A 17,502-nucleotide genomic window follows, 5' to 3' on the forward strand; every position below is an offset into this window, starting at 1 on the left:
AAGAGTGTGGAAAGCTTATATAAAATAATAAGCAGAAATTGCAAATTTGGCAATGTAAAGATAAAAAGGGCAACATGAGAAAATGAATTAATGTCATTTAAAAAAATTTATCTTATAAAAATTAAGTGAAAGGGTAAAGTTGTCATTTTATTATGAATAAAATCTAATTTTTTTTCACTAAACTTAATGTTTGACTAATAATCAACTAAAGAAATATTTATTTTCTCATTAAATTAAACTTTATGGGATTTGTGATAATTTTTTAAAATGCTTAGGAGTAGAATGTCGTATTCTAAACAATAAAATGATTTTACTAAATTCTATCTTATCTGTTTTAGTCATTTTAATTATTTTTACAAACCTTTTAACTTTTTTGGTGTCAATTATTTTCTTTCTATAAGTTTTTTTTTTTACAAGGAATTAAATATTTTTAAAACAATATCATAAACTCTTTTTATAAAAAATCAAATTAGGAAGGATGTAAAATTACATAATTTGTTAAAATTAATTAAAGTAAAAAAAATGTCACATCATTTGTAATTTGTTCTTATATATATATTTTAAAATTTTTAATTTTTAATTTTTTGGCAATCAATAGCAAAAACTCAACGAACAATAAAAAATAAAAATAAATAAAAACCAAGCGGAGGACTCTGTGTTGACCCCACGCGCTCCCTCGCAACAATGATCAACTCAAAAGGACTGCAGGAGTGAAGAGGGCCAGAAGACTGACCGGAGAGATTTGGAATGACGTGTCCGTACTGCAAGTCGGCGCAGGGGCGGTGCGCAACGACGGCGACGGGACGAAGCGTGACGGAGTGCAGCTCCTGCGGTCGAGTGGTCGAGGAACGCCACTCCCACCCCCATCACCTCTTTCTCCTCCGCGCCCAAGACTCCCCTCTTTCCCTCGTCACCTCCGACCTCCCTTCCGCTGTCCCTCCGCCATCATCCCACCACCACTCCCCACACCTTCCCCAAGAAGCAGCGCAAAACGACCGCGGCGAGGACGACGAAGACCCCTTCGATCACACGGGCTTCATCACGGCCTTCTCCACCTGGTCCCTGGAGCACTCCCCTGTCTTCGCCCGCTCCTCCCTCTCCTTCTCCGGCCACCTCGCCGAGCTCGAGCGTGCCCTCGATTCCTCCTCCTCATCTTCATCTTCTTCTTCGTCGTCGTTAGGCTCGTCTGGGCCCGCGGTGGTGGTGGACAATTTGAGGGCGTATCTGCAGATCATCGACGTTGCATCGATATTGGGTCTGGATTATGACATATCAGACCACGCTTTTCAACTCTTCAGGGACTGTTCGTCCGCTACTTGCCTCAGGAATCGCAGTGTGGAGGCCCTCGCCACCGCTGCTCTCGTTCAGGCCATTCGAGAGGCCCAGGAGCCCAGAACCCTCCAGGTATTGGTACATTTTTCCTTTTATGGAAAATTCTCTTGTTCTTTCGTGAATTGGGGATTTCAATTTTATGATGCTATTCTTAATTTATTGGAACGCTGCCTGCAATTAATCTTCTCCCCCTCTATTTGTTTGATTATTCTATCTTGCTTATATGATTTTGATGTGATTTTGGTGCATAAGGTACAAACATTTTACATAACCATCCAGTCTATCTTTTCTTTGTTGATTCTCCTTCTCAAGTTTGCAATTTATAGAAGAAATGATATTTCATTTGAGAAGAGACAATCCTCCAGTCCAGGAGAGATGGAATAGCTGTAACCTGCAATTGACCATTGTATGCTATTGAGCCCCCCTTATGATTTGGATGCTCTTTACCCCAAGTTATAACCAGTGCATACTTTTAAGAATGAGGTTATCATCCGCAATAACTGCAAGTCATGTTTATGATCGTTTATCTGCTTTCAAAGTTTTACCAGTTATTGTCTAGAATAAAAAAATGTAATAGATTTGTGACATATAATTTTATGGTAAAGAAAATCATGTTTTTTATGCTCGAATGAATGTGAGAGAATCCATCTAATTGTCGGTCTTGTAGTTAGGTCTATGAATATGTGTGGGTACATTTGCGATATTCATGACCAACTTTATTGTAGTTTTGTTACTTTTAAAAGGGAATAGTCACAGACATACTGATATTGGGAGTATGTTCAAATCATTATTCAATTTTCAAATTCAACCAAAAGTGTATTCTGGGTGTTTGAATGGTCATTTTGGAGGGAAGAACTGCAAACACGGAAGGTTGCTAAAGTAGTGCTTCTATTGTAGGGTTGGGAATCGGCTCAAATCATTTATCCTAATATACATGCTATTTTTGCTGATACAGTCTTCAAAGGAACTTAATTGCTTTTTTTCCTCGGGTGATTTTAAATAACTAGATGATTTTAGTCCCAAAGGATGGTAGCTAGAGGGAAAAAAATTATGGAAAAATTTAAAGAGCTTGTACTTTGTGCATGGTTTTAAATAATGATCGCGACCGTTACGTAACGGTTTTTTGGGTTACTGATACCATTACACACCGTGAAATCGGTGGGAAGAAAAATCACGGTCGTAGCGGCGGTTACAAACCACGACCGTTACGTAAAGGCCTCTATGGCCGTTACCTTACCACTACAGGATTGTTACACCAAAAAAATTATTTTATTTTTTACTTTTTCTTCTTACTTTTTCCCTCTCTTTCATAAATCATTTTTCAATATACCATGTGGCGAGAAGGGGAAAAGATTATGAGGACGACAATGATACAAAATTTACTATTTCTTTAAATACTCACAATAGATGCATTAATTAACAATTTGAAAATACTAACTTGTTAGGAAAATATTTTATTTTGATAATATTAGTAATGTGATATTATATTTTATATTTTTTAACTTCAACCTTCTTTCTTTTCTAGCTATTTTATATTTGTATTATTTGTATGTCTTATATGTCTAATAAATTAATGGAGTGTATAATGTATTTTGTTCTATTACTTAATTTAGCACACATAAGAATTTATCACATATAAGAACAATGAGAAGTATAAATACACACACACGTAATTTTTCTATCAATGGTGATTTAAAACAAATGTAAACTTGTTGTCCTTACTAAATAACTTAGTTTCTCAAACTAAAGGAACCAAAATACACTAAAACTCTTTCTAAGAAGGGCTAAAAACTTAAAACATGCAAGTACGCTAATATGCACAAGGTTGTGCGTGCTTCAAAAAAATTCACGGCCGTTACACCCACTTCCCGTTATGTAACACTTGCTACTCCCGCTTCCCATTACACCTGTTACCGTTGCGTTACACTACCCGCAACCGTGATTTAAAACCATGACTTTGAGATCAATAAAATATTGGTTTTCCTGGTTTTAGCTGCTATTTATCATGTCCTGTTTTCCCTGGACATTATGTTCATTTCAACGAACAGCTACGTATGGACACTAGTAGGATCTGCAGATATTTAGAATCTGGTCATTCAATCCTCCAATGAACAGCTCATATAATTTCTTCTGCACAATTATCTGATCAACTAGTTTGTTAGTGAGAGATGTCCAGTTTGTGTTCATCTTGTGGTTTATATGAAAGGTTCTTACTTTAAAAAAAAAAATAAAAATAAAGTTAATCATGTTAAGACACTGATGGAATTATTCTGTTGCAATGCATATTTTTTAGTTCCTTGGAAGTATACACCTGATAATATATGAAAAGATAATGATACTTGGACCATTTAAGTGGATACTTCAAGTGGACATCTTGCTGTGAAAGGCTTTGTACTATCCATATAGTGCGATTCCTGCAACTAGAGTTCCACCAGAGGTGTCTAGATGTCTCTTTTCTTGTTTCCTGCTTGGGGGTAGTTGATGTAATGGTGCTCTTCAATTGTTATTCACTCAATTAGATGTCTGATATGTATCAGTTGTCACCTTGACTTATCCTTTCTCTGTCTTTATCTCGGGAACCCTAATTTGGCACCTTCCCTAACATTTTTCAGGAAATCTCTACTGCAGCCAATGTACCCCAGAAGGAGATTGGAAAGTACATTAAGATATTGGGAGAAGCACTACAGCTAAGTCAGCCCATTAACAGCAATTCCATTTCTGTTCATATGCCAAGATTTTGCACACTCCTTCAACTGAACAAATCTGCTCAGGTAATGTTATTTGAATGGAAGCCTTCAATACTTTGAACCTGCATAGTAGAATTTGATTACTTGAAAACTTAAATCTCTTATGGTATAAAAGCATGGACTTGTTCATGCTCCATGCCCGCAAAACTCGCTGTTATTCTTCTTCTCTTTTTCCCCCCCTTCTGGCTGTATTCTCATATCTATTTCTTCCCTAGCAATAGGTTCGCTTTCCCTTTTCTTCTAGCTGCTGTGTCCTTTTTCGTTAGGTTTAGCATATTGTATCTAAAATCACAAAAACTTAACCTTGAAATGTGTTTTATATGAGGCTTTTATACTTGGACTTTGACTTCATCCTATAGTACTCTTAGTCTCTTACCCGACACATCAAAATAATGAAACAACTCTAAAAATAGGGAAGCTTGACAATTAGACATGCATGTACACCTGTGGACCTCCAAATTTATTCCTGTTGCACAAGATTCAAACTCTTAGGTGTGGGCACACCCCCAACAATGACACCATACATTTTTCGATCTCTTTCTATCTCTCTCAGTTGACTGCCTTTTTGTGTATTTCCTATTTTATTTTATCATGTTTGATCTTGTGTGTTGAAATGGTGTGTTGCCTTTTATTATTCTAATAAGCTTGTCTTTATTTTTTTTTATTTTATATTATTTTCTTGTGTCAAGATGCTGTCTTATTATTCTGAAATGTTGTTAAAAAAAATATTTTGAAAAAGCAAAGGAAGAAAGGAAACAATTGAAAGCTGTTTATTTTGTTTTATTTTCTATTCCATATTTTAACTTTATTGTATTTGTCTTACATATGATATTGGATTTAAAAACAAAATATTTTATTTCATTTGAATTTGTTTTCTTTTCTTTTTTTTTCTTGCAATTACCTGCACATATTGTCTTATGGTTTTAGAATTTCAAAGGAAAGGAAAATGAAAGAATTCCATAAAATAAAATATTTTCAAAAAAGATGTGAAAAGAAAAATAAAAACATATAATTTTGTTATTTTCATTGTTTTTTTTTTTTGGCCTTTATCTTGTTTTAATCCTTATCCAATAGGGCATGTTGCTTTTGTGTTGGTTCATCCAAGCCTTAGGATAAGGATCTCCAATTTGGACCATTAGATTGGAGAGCTTTCCTTTTGGGATAATGAAATTATGATACAAAATAAAGACAACCATCATGGTTAAAAAATGAAAAAGAAAAAAAATAGGCTAGCCTCCATACTCAGATAAGAGCGTAGGGTATTATTGTGGAGAAATTGGGGAAATTTTAGAAGGGAAAATAGTAAGAGAAAATAGGGTTTGATCACTTTGAGGGGATCTACCTCCAAATTAGCCAAGGGCTATGAATTATGTTATTGCTTAGGTGGAAAAGCCCCACTAGGGAAACTTACTCCTATTAGGAATGTAAAATATCCCAATCCAAGTCCTTAGTAGACTCAATCCCAATTGATTTGGAAATCCTAACACATTAAATAAAAATCCCAACATTAAATAATCCTAACATTAAATAGAATTCATTGGAAATTATAATAGATTAATTAGAAATCCCAATTGATTTAGGAATCTTATCATTAAATGGAAAATCTGAATTGATTTGGGAATCCTAACATTCTCGCTTCCTTCAAATCAGCCTTGTCCTCAAGGCTAAGTAGCAATAAACTCTGGGAATCTCTCCTCCAAGGATTGATAAGTTTCCCAAGTTGCATCTTTAGATTGTAAGTGAAACCAGTGAACTAAAACTTCTATGATGTCTCGACTTTTACGTTTGACCAACCGGCGATCCAAAATTGCTTGTGGTTGCACTTGAACCTCACTCGTAGGTGCAACATTAGGTAAGTGATGCTACACAGTTTCTTGCTCGCCTAACTTTAGAGGTGTACACAAATTACTGGAAAATCGAAAATCTGACCAAAACCGAACTGTTTAACATTCAGGTTCATTTTTTCAGTTTCGGTTTTAATTTTATAAAAAACCTATTTTCAATTTCGGCTTTAGTTTGACAAAAAGACCAATTCGAAAAGCCAAAAAATTGATTACTTATATTTATATTTTTATAAATCTTTAAAGTATTGTAATAAATTTTCCAGATATCATATATAATAATTATAATTATTAATAATATAAATATAATCATACAATAATTATATATAAGATTAGTTGCTAAAACGGACTAAAAGCAGTAGGGTGGGAAGTTTTATATAGAAGGGGAGGGTCCTTGATTTTACTCCTTTCCAATGTGGGACAAGGAAAGAGTGAACAAGGCTTGCTTTGCTTTGGACTCTGAGTAGTGGCTATTGGGAAGTGGGAATAATCTGTCCCACATCGACTGAGGGAAGAGGGAAAGACCCTTCCACCTCATATATATATCCAACCCACTACCCAACTTCCTTGTGTCATTAAATCCAATGGAGGATGGGCTTAGGCTGGATTTTTTTCAGTTGGCCTTCTCTAAAGCCCTTTTTAATGGGCTTGGATTATTTGGTCTGTGTATTAGGCCTCCTTTAAAACATGCCCTTTCTATTGGGCCTCAGTTATAAAAGTTTTAAATTACGCCCTCCTACACTGGGCTTTTTTTAATTTAAAATTTTTAATTAACATATAAAGCGATTAAAAATCAAACCAAACTGGTAGTAGTCAGTTTTTGGTTTCTCTAAACTGTCGGTTTTCAGTTTTGTAAAATTAAAAATGGATAAATTCGGTTTGGTTTTCGACTTTTGGCAAAACAGAATCGAATAAAACCGATTACACCCCTACCTAACTTCTTTGTGAGGCAAGAGACATGAAAAATTGGATGTACCTTAGAACCTGTTGGTAAGTCAAGATAATAAGCAACAAGGCCTATACGTTTTAGGATCTTATAAGGCCCGTAGAATCGAAGAGACAACTTCATTGAAGAACGAACAATCATAGATATCTGTCTATAGGGCTGTAGCCTGAGAAATACCCATCTCCCACTGAGAATTCCCTTTTGCTATGGTGCTTATCAGCTTGCTGTTTCATACGAGCTTGAGCTGCAACAAGATTTTCCTTGAGGAGCTGAAGCACTTTGTCTCAATCATGTAATTCCTTGTCAACTTGATCAACTCTGGATGATCTAGCTATATACCTAGCAAGAACAGGAGGAGCTCGACCATAAACAATCTCGGATGGAGTCAACTTGATTGAGGAATGATAAGTGGTATTATACCGCCATTCACTCATGGGAGCCATAGCACTCAATTCTTTGGTTTGTCACTAACAAGCAATGAAGATAAGTCTCCAAGCACCTGTTAACAACTTCAGTTTGCCCATCTGATTGTGGATGATACGCAGTGCTCATATTCAATTGTGTTCCTTACAAACGGAAAACTCCTTCCAAAAGTTGCTAGTAAAGACTTTGTCACGGTCACTAACAATAGATTGAGGAATTCTATGCAACTTGACAATATTTCAACAAAAGTGCGAGCAACACTTATAGCAGTATGAGGGTGAGTTATGGCACAAAAATGAGCATATTTTTTGAGACTGTCCACAATAACAAAAATAGTAGACTTAACATGAGAAGATGGGAGTCCCTCAATGAAATTCGTGGAGATATCGGTCCAAACTTCTTCTGGAATAGGAAGAGGCTATAGAAAGCGTGGACTCGCCATGGTTTCCCCTTTCTATCATTGACAAACATCACTCATTCTACCACAAACTTTTTGATTTCACCCTTGATTCCCTTGCAGTAAAATTCTTGAGAAATGCACTTGTAGGTTCTAAGAAAACCAGAGTGACCTACAACCGGTGATGCGTGTAATTCTTGCAGTATGGTTTGTTTGTGGGCTGAATTAGGCACTAAGAAAATCCTCCTTTTATACAATAAGCTTAAAAAGCCCCTAAGGTAAGGAGGGACTGAAGTTGGCTCTTTTTGTAGCTTTTGGATAATACCTCTAGTCTCCAGATTTTGCCACCATTCCTTCCTAATTTGTTCAAGAGTAGTACATGCAGGTATAGAAATAGCTATAAGTTCAACTTGCTTAGGAAGTTGTGAGAGTGCATCTGCCACCACATTCTTGGTTCCTTTCTTGTAAATAATCTCATAGTCATAGCCCAACAACTTAGTGACCCACTTTTTTGGTTCCATGGAAGATATTTATTGCTCCAAAAAATACTTCAGACTCTTGTGAGCAGTTCGGATTCGGTAATGCCTACCAATTAAATATGATCTCCACTTTGTAACTGCATGCACTATGGCTAGCATCTCTTTGTCATAAATAGACATGCTGATGTGGGGTGGAGAAAAAGCTTTACTGGTAAAAGCAATGGGGCATTTGTCTTGAATTAAAATTGCACCAATGCCAACTCCTGATGCATCAGACTCAGTGATGAACATCGTGTCGAAATCTGGCAGGGCAAGAATTAGTGTGGTAGATATTGCGTACTTAAGCTTGACAAAGGCTTGTTCAGCTTCCTCACTCCATTTGAATGCATCCTTTTTTAGTAGCGCAGTCAGTGGAGCGTTAATCTTTTTATAATCATTGACAAACTTGCAATAGTAACCAATTACCCCAAAAATCCTTGCAGCATTTTTATTGTTTGTGGAATAGGCTTGTTTTTCATCACTTGTATTTTAGAAGGGCCAATTGAAACACCTTCTTGGGAAACAATATGCCCAAGGTATTCCACACGTGATCGAGCAAAATTGCGTTTAGATATCCTAACAAACAGATGATGCTCACGAAGAGTGGTGAGTACAATTTGCAAATGACCTAAATCATCTTCAAGACATGAGCTATATGTTAGGATATCATCAAAAAATATGAGAACAAACTTATGTAGGTGAGGTTGGAAAACATCATTCATGAGACTTTTGAAGGTCAAAGGACCATTGGTTAACCCAAAAGGCATAATCAAGAACTTGTAATGGCCATTGTGATTTCTAAACTCAGTCTTCTGAATGTCATCCTTGTGTAACCAAATCTGGTGATAGCCTGATCTCAAGTCGAATTTGGTGAATTGTTGGGCACCTCCCAACTCTTCTAACAATTTATCCAGAACAGGGATAGGACATTTATCCTTCATAGCGTTCTTGTTTAGTGCTCGATAATCAACACACATCTACCAAAAGTGTTCCTTCTTCTTCACTAATAAGAAAGGGGAAGAATATGGATTGACACTTGGTTGAATTATGCCTGCATCTAACGTTTCTTTCACTCTCTTTTCTATTTATACGTTCTGAAAATAAGGATAGTAGTAAGGACGGACATTAGTAGGGACAATACTTGGCAATAGAGGAATATGGTGATCATGTGTTTGCTGAGGTGGCAACCCTTGTGGCTCTACAAATAAGTGAGAAAATTCTGAAATAAGAGAGTCTAGCCGTTCATCCTAGCTAGATTGATGTTGTAACTCTGGTGTTGGAAGTTGTACCAAGCAATCATGTCGCTCCTTTTAGGGAGCTTCTCAATATGATGGTTTGACACGATAGTGACATTACCACAATGTTGCCTTTAAGAGTCACTCATTCACGTGAACTTCATAATAAGTTTAAAGAATTCCTGGTTATATCACCTAAAGTCTTCAACCATTCAATACCCAAAACCACTTCATAGTCTTCTAGTGGCAGCAAAAGAAATCAACAGCTATGGTTTTGCATGGTAAGTTTAACCTTCGGACACTTGCTCTGACATGTCAAGGTCCTTCCATCGGCAACCTTCACATCAAACATTTCACATTGCTCCATAGGATAGGCTAGCTGTTTAGCAATTTGAGTGTCCATGAAATTATTAATGCTAGTCGTATCAATTAAGATAGTAATAGGTTGACACTTTAGGAAGTCACTAATTTTCATGGTTCGAGGATTAGCATAACTAGCTAAAGCATGAGCTGAAGAAGTGATTGATTCATCATTATCATCAGATTCCATACCTTCCTGGTCTGAATAAGTGGGGTCATCCTCAACCTCTTCTAGCTCCTCCACTAGTTCAATTATCAACAATTGTCCTTTTTGCTACGGTGCCCTCTATGCCACTCTTCATCACAATGCTAGCACAAACCTTTTGTTATTCTCTATTTAAGTTCCTCCTAAGTCAATCATTTGGCAAGAGGATTGTCAAGAGCTGGTGGTGTGATAGTGCTGTTGACATTCTACTTGCTAATGATCTTATTGGAGCAACATTGTTCTTCTCCCAACTTCTCTTCTTCTAGCTGTGCAAAAGAAAATTGCAGCAGTAATAGTTTGTGGCCGGCGTACTTTGACCTCAATCAGAATGTCAGATAGGAGACCTTCAATAAAAGTACCGACGAGTTGGCTTTCATTCCAATCTTTAGTCCTGTTTGATAGCCGCTCAAATCGTGTCTGTTACCCCAAGACAGTTCTAGTTTGGCGTATTTTAGCAAGCTCTCCATCGATATTCTCATATCCAGTGGGCCCAAATCGGATTAGTAATCCATAAACAAATTCTGCCCATGAAGGCACTCCATAACGAGCTTCAAACCAGTCATACCATTAAATAGCATTGTTATCTAGAATAATAGAAGCAATCTCAACTTTAGATGGTTTTGGAGTGCGGTGAAAGAGAAATTATTTTTCAGTCCTTTAAATCCAATTGGTAGGGTCATCACTGTCCCACTGAGGAAATTCCATCTTCATACGAGAAGGATCACAATCACGTTCTCCTTGGTAACCTCCTTTGCGCACATATGGACGCTCCCTACGATTAGCTGATGTAGAGGCGTCATCTTCTTTCTCTTTGTGGTAAGATGTAATGAGAAGTTTAGAAAGCGATGCCTGGATTTTTCAAATTGAGACTTAAACATATCGCTAAGTTCAGCATTTAGCCTAGCTTCCATTTGGGACACTGCTGAATTTTCTGAGGTCATTGCGTATGAGTCAAGATCAAGAGTGTCAAGATCTTGCTTTAGTTGGCGAGTTAACGACATCCACAAGGTCGACTCTGATACCAAATGATAAGGCACTAGGGTTTTATCATGGAGAAATTAGGAAAATTTTAAGAAGGGAAAATAGTAAGAGAAAATAGGGTTTTGATCACTTCGAGGGGATTTGCCTCCAAATTAGCCAAAGGCTATGTTATTGCTTGAATGGAAAAGCCTTATAGGGTTATATATATATATGGTTGGGAAACTTACTCCTATTAGGAATGTAAAATATCCCAATCCAAGTCGTTAATGAACTCAATCCCAATTGATTTTGGAATCCCAACACATTACATAAAAATCCCAACATCAAATAATCCTAACATTGAATAGAATTCATTCGGAAACATAATAGATTAATTAAAAATCCCAATTGATTTGGGAATCCTAACATACTCTCAGACCAACCTTCACCATTGGTTCATTTACCTTCTTATCATCATCCTCTCATCCATTTGGCTTGTTTTCATTCTTAATTTAGCACAGTGGTTTGGAAAGGATTTGAGTAAGTAATTTAAGGAGAGAAAGCTGGTGCCTGACGGGAGGTTAACCCCTGCAGAAATCAGTGGTGGCCCAAATGCACGTGTCCTTTTCCTCCATCTTCTCATTTGCGCTTGCCAGTATTTCCGAATATTTGGTAGAAACATGGATGTTTTTTAGAGAGTATTTTCGTTTGGAGAGAACTTGACCTGAAGGGAACCTATGACTGTGGTCATCATTGGTAATCTCCATGGTTGCCGATGGTCCAAGCATTCACACCCATCCTTTTCTTTTTCTTGAGGAATTTTAGCATAGAGAGAGGGAGAGAGCATATTTGCAGCGGGTATATTCTGAGGATGGGAAGAATAAACCCATTGCTGGTGAGTGTAGGTACCACTAACACCAGCAGCAAGCTCTTTCTCATACTCCCTTCTCTGCTCTGTCTGATGACCACCATCTCATCTCCAATGGGAGACTTTTTTCTTGAGGGGAGTGAGAACATATGAGGATACCCTTTTGTATTGCAACAGCTGCTTTTAGTGCTGATGCTGCTGGCGGTTCAAATTGTAACTACTTATTCTTCTTCTTTGCTGGGTATTGGAGGCACTATTGTCCCCGTAATGGGGCCATTTCCATCCTCAGCAATCCACTGCCATCAAAGTCAAACGATGATCTGTCATAGCATTAGCTATCAAACCAAAATCCATTATGGATTCTGGCTAACTCACCTCCATCACCCATGGCTGTGGAACCCTGACCAGCAATTGACTATCACCTCCTATTAGGCGTCTCAACCTGCAGCTGCAATCTGCCATTTTCACAGTTGTGAGGCTTGTAATGTCCAATCAAACATGTTGTGCCTTTCTTTGGGAATCAGGACATTCAATCCACAAATGGTAATGGGGGTCTTTGGAGCTTTGTGCCCACTTGCAGCACAGTGAATCAGATCTCATGCCTGGTATACGATCAAGTGTTCCAATCTTTCTTTTCTTTTCTTTCTTCCTAGTTGTTTGGTGATGGTTACCCAAATATATGATTGGTAGGTAAGTACCTTTGATCTTTCTTTGGGAAACAGGACATTCAATCATCAATTGGGAACAATGACACATGCGCAGAGTGTATCGGGTATCAACTCTCAAATCTGTATTGTGATCAAATGTTCCCAGATTTTTTTCATTCGTAGCCATTTTGTGCCCAAACAGTTCTTCCAGTAGGTAAGTCCCTTAGACCTTTCTTCTTTTGCGATTCCCAAAAATATTTTCATGCTTGATCAAATTGAATTGAGTTGTATATATTTTAAACTTCTCTAAATTTGATTACATGAATCCATTTCAATTTCAGGCTTGCGTCTAAATAAGTTTTTGTTGAGCAAAAAGTTTTGTTTCTTGATGATTTGTTTTGTAATATCGAGAATTCCACAAGGGGAAAAAAATAAAACAGAAAAAAAAATGCAACACCCAATGCAAAAGGTTCCCATGTTGTACCTCAGGGATTTGGTGAGGAATGATGTACACAACCTTACCTCCACAAACAGTAAAGAAATAGTTTATGGAAATGCATTTGTTTATGTTGCTGGTTTTCTGTTTCTGTTGATGGTTTTCAGTTATTTGCAGAAAAACTGAAGACCAGATTTTATAGTTTTCAATTGTATTGGCAATATGTTGCTAGAAAATTTAGTATCCAAAATTAACTTTTTTGGATTAAATAATCCATTTTATCCATATTTTTTAATTAAAATTGAAATAAAATGATCATTTGAGTTTTAAAAATATAAATAGAATAAAAAATTCCCATAAAATTTCAAAAAAAAAAAAAAAATAAAAAAAAAATAATAATAATAATAAAATCCCTTTACAAAATATTTTTACTTTATTTCAGTTCTCATATACAATAAGATTGTTCTTATAAAGTGAATTTGAAACATATTTCTTGAGTAAAATTATTATAATAATTTTTATTTTCATTATAATATTTTTAATTTATATTACTTTGTACTTTTATTATCTTAATCATATTTTGTATTTGTTATTTGTTTTGAGGACAGAAATGAGCATTTGTTTAGTCGAGTTTTTAATTTGTTTAATTCTAAAACTATTAATCAAACATGTTGCTTGTTTTTTATTTTTAATTTCTGTTTTTGGGTTTTAGTTTTCGTTTATGATTTTTGTTTTCATAATTTTGACAGTGATACCAAGTGACCCCTTAATCTTATTGCAAAATTTTCAGGAACTGGCAACTCACATCGGAGAAGTTGTGATCAACAAATGCTTCTGTACTCGTCGCAACCCAATAAGCATTTCTGCAGCTGCAATATATTTGGCTTGTCAATTGGAAGACAAACGCAAGACCCAAGCTGAGATTTGTAAAGTGACTGGTCTTACGGAGGTCACACTTCGGAAGGTTTACAAAGAACTGTTGGAGAATTGGGATGATCTGCTCCCATCTAATTATACTCCAGCTGTACCCCCAGAGAAAGCATTTCCCACAACTGCAATTGCGTCAGGCCGTTCTTCAATGTCTAGAATTGATTTAGCTGAAGTAGTTCCTATATTGGAAAAGGATAAGCAGGCTGAAACTCAACATAACAAATTAAATGAGGTTCCAGACACGAACTATCAGGCTAAAGGTACAGATGACACTGAAGGTAAAGATAACTCTTGTGGAACTCATATGCCTTCTCTGAATCAGGCACTGTCTATCTGTCAGTCGCAGCTGCTGTTTGGGACTTCAGGTATTAAGGTTGCAGGAATTGACATCAATGATCTGCAGACTCACTCTCAAGAGTTGGAACAGAGGGTAGACAAGGACACACAGACTTCCACAAGGCTGAGCCAGTTTTCCAGTCTACCTGCTTCAAGTGGGAGTTCTATCTCCTGGCCATTTCGTCCACCGTCTTCATCAGGGCCTTCTCCTCCCATGCACTTTGTGCAACCATCTACGGTGGTATCTGTTTTTCCAGAGCTCAAAGGAACAGGTAATGAAATGAGAAATCAAAACAGCCACCATTGTTGAATTGCCTACAGGCATTTGTGCGTATTTCAACTTATGTACTGGCAACCTGAAAAGCTTGTTCCTGTGACCCCATTTTTACCAGGAAAAGAAAAATAGATTCTACTTTTGTCTAAACTCTAGCTTTTTCCATGTAAATTTCTTAAGTTCCCTTGTGAGAACATTCTTTACTCATTCCCTCTGTGATAACTAGGCATTATGTCTGAGGATTTTTCTTTTTTTTTTTCAAGTTAGGTCGACTAACTTAACCCATTTTTATTTTGAAGTCCATTGTTATTGCAAGGTGGCCAATGGCAAGCTAGTGCCAAATTCTCATCTTATTTTGATTAGTTCATTGTCTTATTTTGACGGTGGATATGAGCTCATTTTAACATGTTCAGAATTTAAACCTATGACAGGTAGTATTTTACCTTCTAGCTTGAAAGTAAATTCTTTACTCTTGATCCTTCTTCACTTGTGATCAGCACAATTTTTCCTATGCTTCTTACCAACTAGACTGATGTACTAATACAAGGTGGATGGAACCCCTGAAGGCAAAAGGTGACTTCAGCCTTTTTTTTGCCCTCTTTTATATGTTTCCCTTTATTTTCTCTAAATTTGTGAGGCAATACATGTTGCTCAGGAGAGGAATTGTCTTCTTTCCTTAAATGCCTTTCAAAAGGAACTCATTAGCAGCCAAGGATACTTGCTGAGCAGCTCAGCATTATAAAGCATCAAGAGCTTCTTGAGGAGTGTAGACTTGTCAGGTCTGTTCTGCGCTTACTGGACTTTCCTGCTTACCTTGCTTTGCTCATGTCTTGAGTTGTACTTATGCCTCTTGTGTCCTCAACAGAGATGAATACCTTTGTGGATCTGAGTATTTTTTAGAGAAGGGCAGAAAGAAGTTGTGTGAAGAAAATGTTTAGATTGACCAGTTGCGTAAGAGGCTAGGGATGACCCACCCTTTGGGCCTTAGGGCCAACCATGACAATGGATTGCAGTGCAAGCAACAGGTTTCTTTTCTAGGTAGCACTATGGAACTTAGCCCACATGAGATGCTTCATTCCTATGGGCCTTATGTTCTTCATGATCCTTTTGTGTTGCCTAAAGTGACCATTAACCTCATTTTCTCAAAGAGAGGTAAGAGCTAGAAGAGATGCCAACCTCGAGCAACACCATTTGACATCACGCACACAAGGTAATCCTACCCACTTCCTTAGATCTTCCCTTACCTTTCATATTACTATGCTAATCATACACCAACTTTGAGCTACGTTGCAAGTTGCAGCAAGTGTGTTGTTTTAGATGACAAAGTGAATGGCATCTTACACTTTACCTCTCAATGGAGGAGCAAGGTTGATATGATTAACAAAAACTAAGAGCAGGTGGCAAGAGAGCTCTAGAGTTTTTAAGGGGATTGCACAGAGCAAGCAGATTAGCTTCCTTGAGAGTTGCACTGGGGCTACTTGGCTAAAGAAATGGAAGGCATGTCATGGAGCTATGTAAGAGTTCAAGAAGTCCTTTGGGCCAGGGAGCCCTAAACAAATATGTCATGGAGCTATGTAAGAGTTCAAGAACTGGGAAGGCATGTCATGGAGCTATGTAAGAGGTCAAGAAGTCCTTTGGGCCAGGGAGCCCTAAACAAATATGTCATGGAGCTATGTAAGAGTTCAAGAACTGGGAAGGCATGTCATGGAGCTATGTAAGAGTTCAAGAACTCCTTTGGGCCAGGGAGCCCTTAACAAATATGTCTTAATACTAATATGGTTGCTTTTGACGAGTCGAGGCAAGTGATGCTACATATTTTGGAAGAATTTATAGATGTATCTTTGTTTTTTTGAACTTGTTAGGACTTCAAAATTCTAAAACATGCAAAGTAAAATCAAGTTGGAGGTAGCTTTGTCAAGGTCTTCTAATGCCCAATTCAGTGTATTCCTTAGGTGTGTCGCGAAAGAGAGGCTTAGAAGGAGCTGGGTATTGTGTTTTTGGAGGTTTTTTTATTTCATGTTTGGAACTCTTGCTAATTTGGTAATACCCCTTGATCATGGGATTGTTAAGAAACAGTTTTGCCTAATCTATGGTGCTAATCTTGTTCTTCCATTACCATGGTGTACCAGCCATGTTTAACTGGCATTTCCTTGTGTTCATGCACATGACCTAGTTATTTTGGCTGTTATAATCTCTGGCTTCTGGTATGGTGATCGACTTGAATAAGTCGGTGATCAGTCGGTCTGGCGGGGTTCGACTGGAACCGACTGCCCATTCAGTTTGGGTGATACTTGCAACTCGAAAATGGTGCAACTCGATGAAAGATTGGGTGGCAAGTTGAATTCCTGTGAACCAAGGTTGGATATGGTCCATATGGATCAATGTGGTGATTTTTTTTTTTTTGAAACGAAAGCAAAAATAGAAAGAGGCGGATCGGGAAAGACCATGTAGCACAGCTGCATCTTCCTTGTCAGTGCAGTAGCCTCTTTTGGTGATAACATGGCAGCCTATTTGAGAGACAACAACTATTCTTTCGGCAATAGCATTATAACAGCAGCCTCCTTCAGCGGCAGTAGCCTCCTACAACATGTTCTCCTACAATCGAGGCAGCCTCCTCCAATTGCACAAAGCAGAAACTCAAAGCCTAACTTGCTTAATCCTCCTCTTGTCCTCTGGTTATTAAATTATTAATTATCTAATTATATGCTTTTAATTCTCAGTTCATTTTCTATTTAGTAGCTTCCTTATTTGGCTTGATATTTTCCTAAGAAAAAATATTTAATTTGCTTTCCAAAAAAAATTGTTGATGATATGTTTATTTTGACTATAAATTTATGAATGGAAATGCTACACATATATAATGTATTTTTTATACCGATATAATTATAATACAACAAATATAATCCATATAATTGTCAACCCAGTGAAAAAACCTACGGAGTTGCTACTTTATTTCTTTTCTTTTTAAGTAAAAACATGGTAAAAAAAAATTGAAAAGAAAATAATTTTTAGGTTTGTGAGTGACTTTGTGTGGAGAAGCTAATCGG

General features: G+C 37.1%; 1 protein-coding gene across 5 annotated transcripts; it reads left to right on the forward strand.

The window, feature by feature from the left end:
* Nucleotides 1-663: 663 nt before the first annotated feature.
* On the forward strand, nucleotides 664-16,541 carry LOC131166258 (plant-specific TFIIB-related protein 1). Of its 5 annotated transcripts, none has more exons than XM_058124645.1 (7): nucleotides 664-1,404; nucleotides 3,945-4,103; nucleotides 13,706-14,453; nucleotides 14,887-15,234; nucleotides 15,321-15,665; nucleotides 15,756-16,076; nucleotides 16,137-16,541. In XM_058124645.1, exons 1-4 carry the CDS (start codon nucleotides 748-750, stop codon nucleotides 14,946-14,948), a joined length of 1,626 nt encoding a protein of 541 aa, XP_057980628.1. In that variant the 5' UTR covers nucleotides 664-747; the 3' UTR covers nucleotides 14,949-15,234; nucleotides 15,321-15,665; nucleotides 15,756-16,076; nucleotides 16,137-16,541. The 5 variants fall into 5 exon arrangements, with proteins under 5 accessions (XP_057980628.1, XP_057980619.1, XP_057980607.1 ...); XM_058124636.1 differs by having other exon boundaries at nucleotides 14,887-15,028; nucleotides 15,111-15,234; nucleotides 15,756-16,541; XM_058124624.1 differs by having other exon boundaries at nucleotides 15,756-16,541.
* Nucleotides 16,542-17,502: the final 961 nt, after the last annotated feature.

This window comes from Malania oleifera, chromosome 1 (genome assembly GCF_029873635.1).
Source record: "Malania oleifera isolate guangnan ecotype guangnan chromosome 1, ASM2987363v1, whole genome shotgun sequence".
Lineage (NCBI taxonomy): Eukaryota > Viridiplantae > Streptophyta > Magnoliopsida > Santalales > Ximeniaceae > Malania > Malania oleifera.

Excerpts from the sequence above, each read along its gene's own strand:
- LOC131166258 (XM_058124624.1), top strand. The coding sequence starts at position 748 with ATGACGTGTCCGTACTGCAAGTCGGCGCAGGGGCGGTGCGCAACGACG. Across the intron at positions 1,405-3,944 it reads AGGAGCCCAGAACCCTCCAG|GAAATCTCTACTGCAGCCAA; the intron begins GTATTGGTACAT and ends AACATTTTTCAG. Across the intron at positions 14,454-14,886 it reads TCCAGAGCTCAAAGGAACAG|GTAGTATTTTACCTTCTAGC; the intron begins GTAATGAAATGA and ends AACCTATGACAG.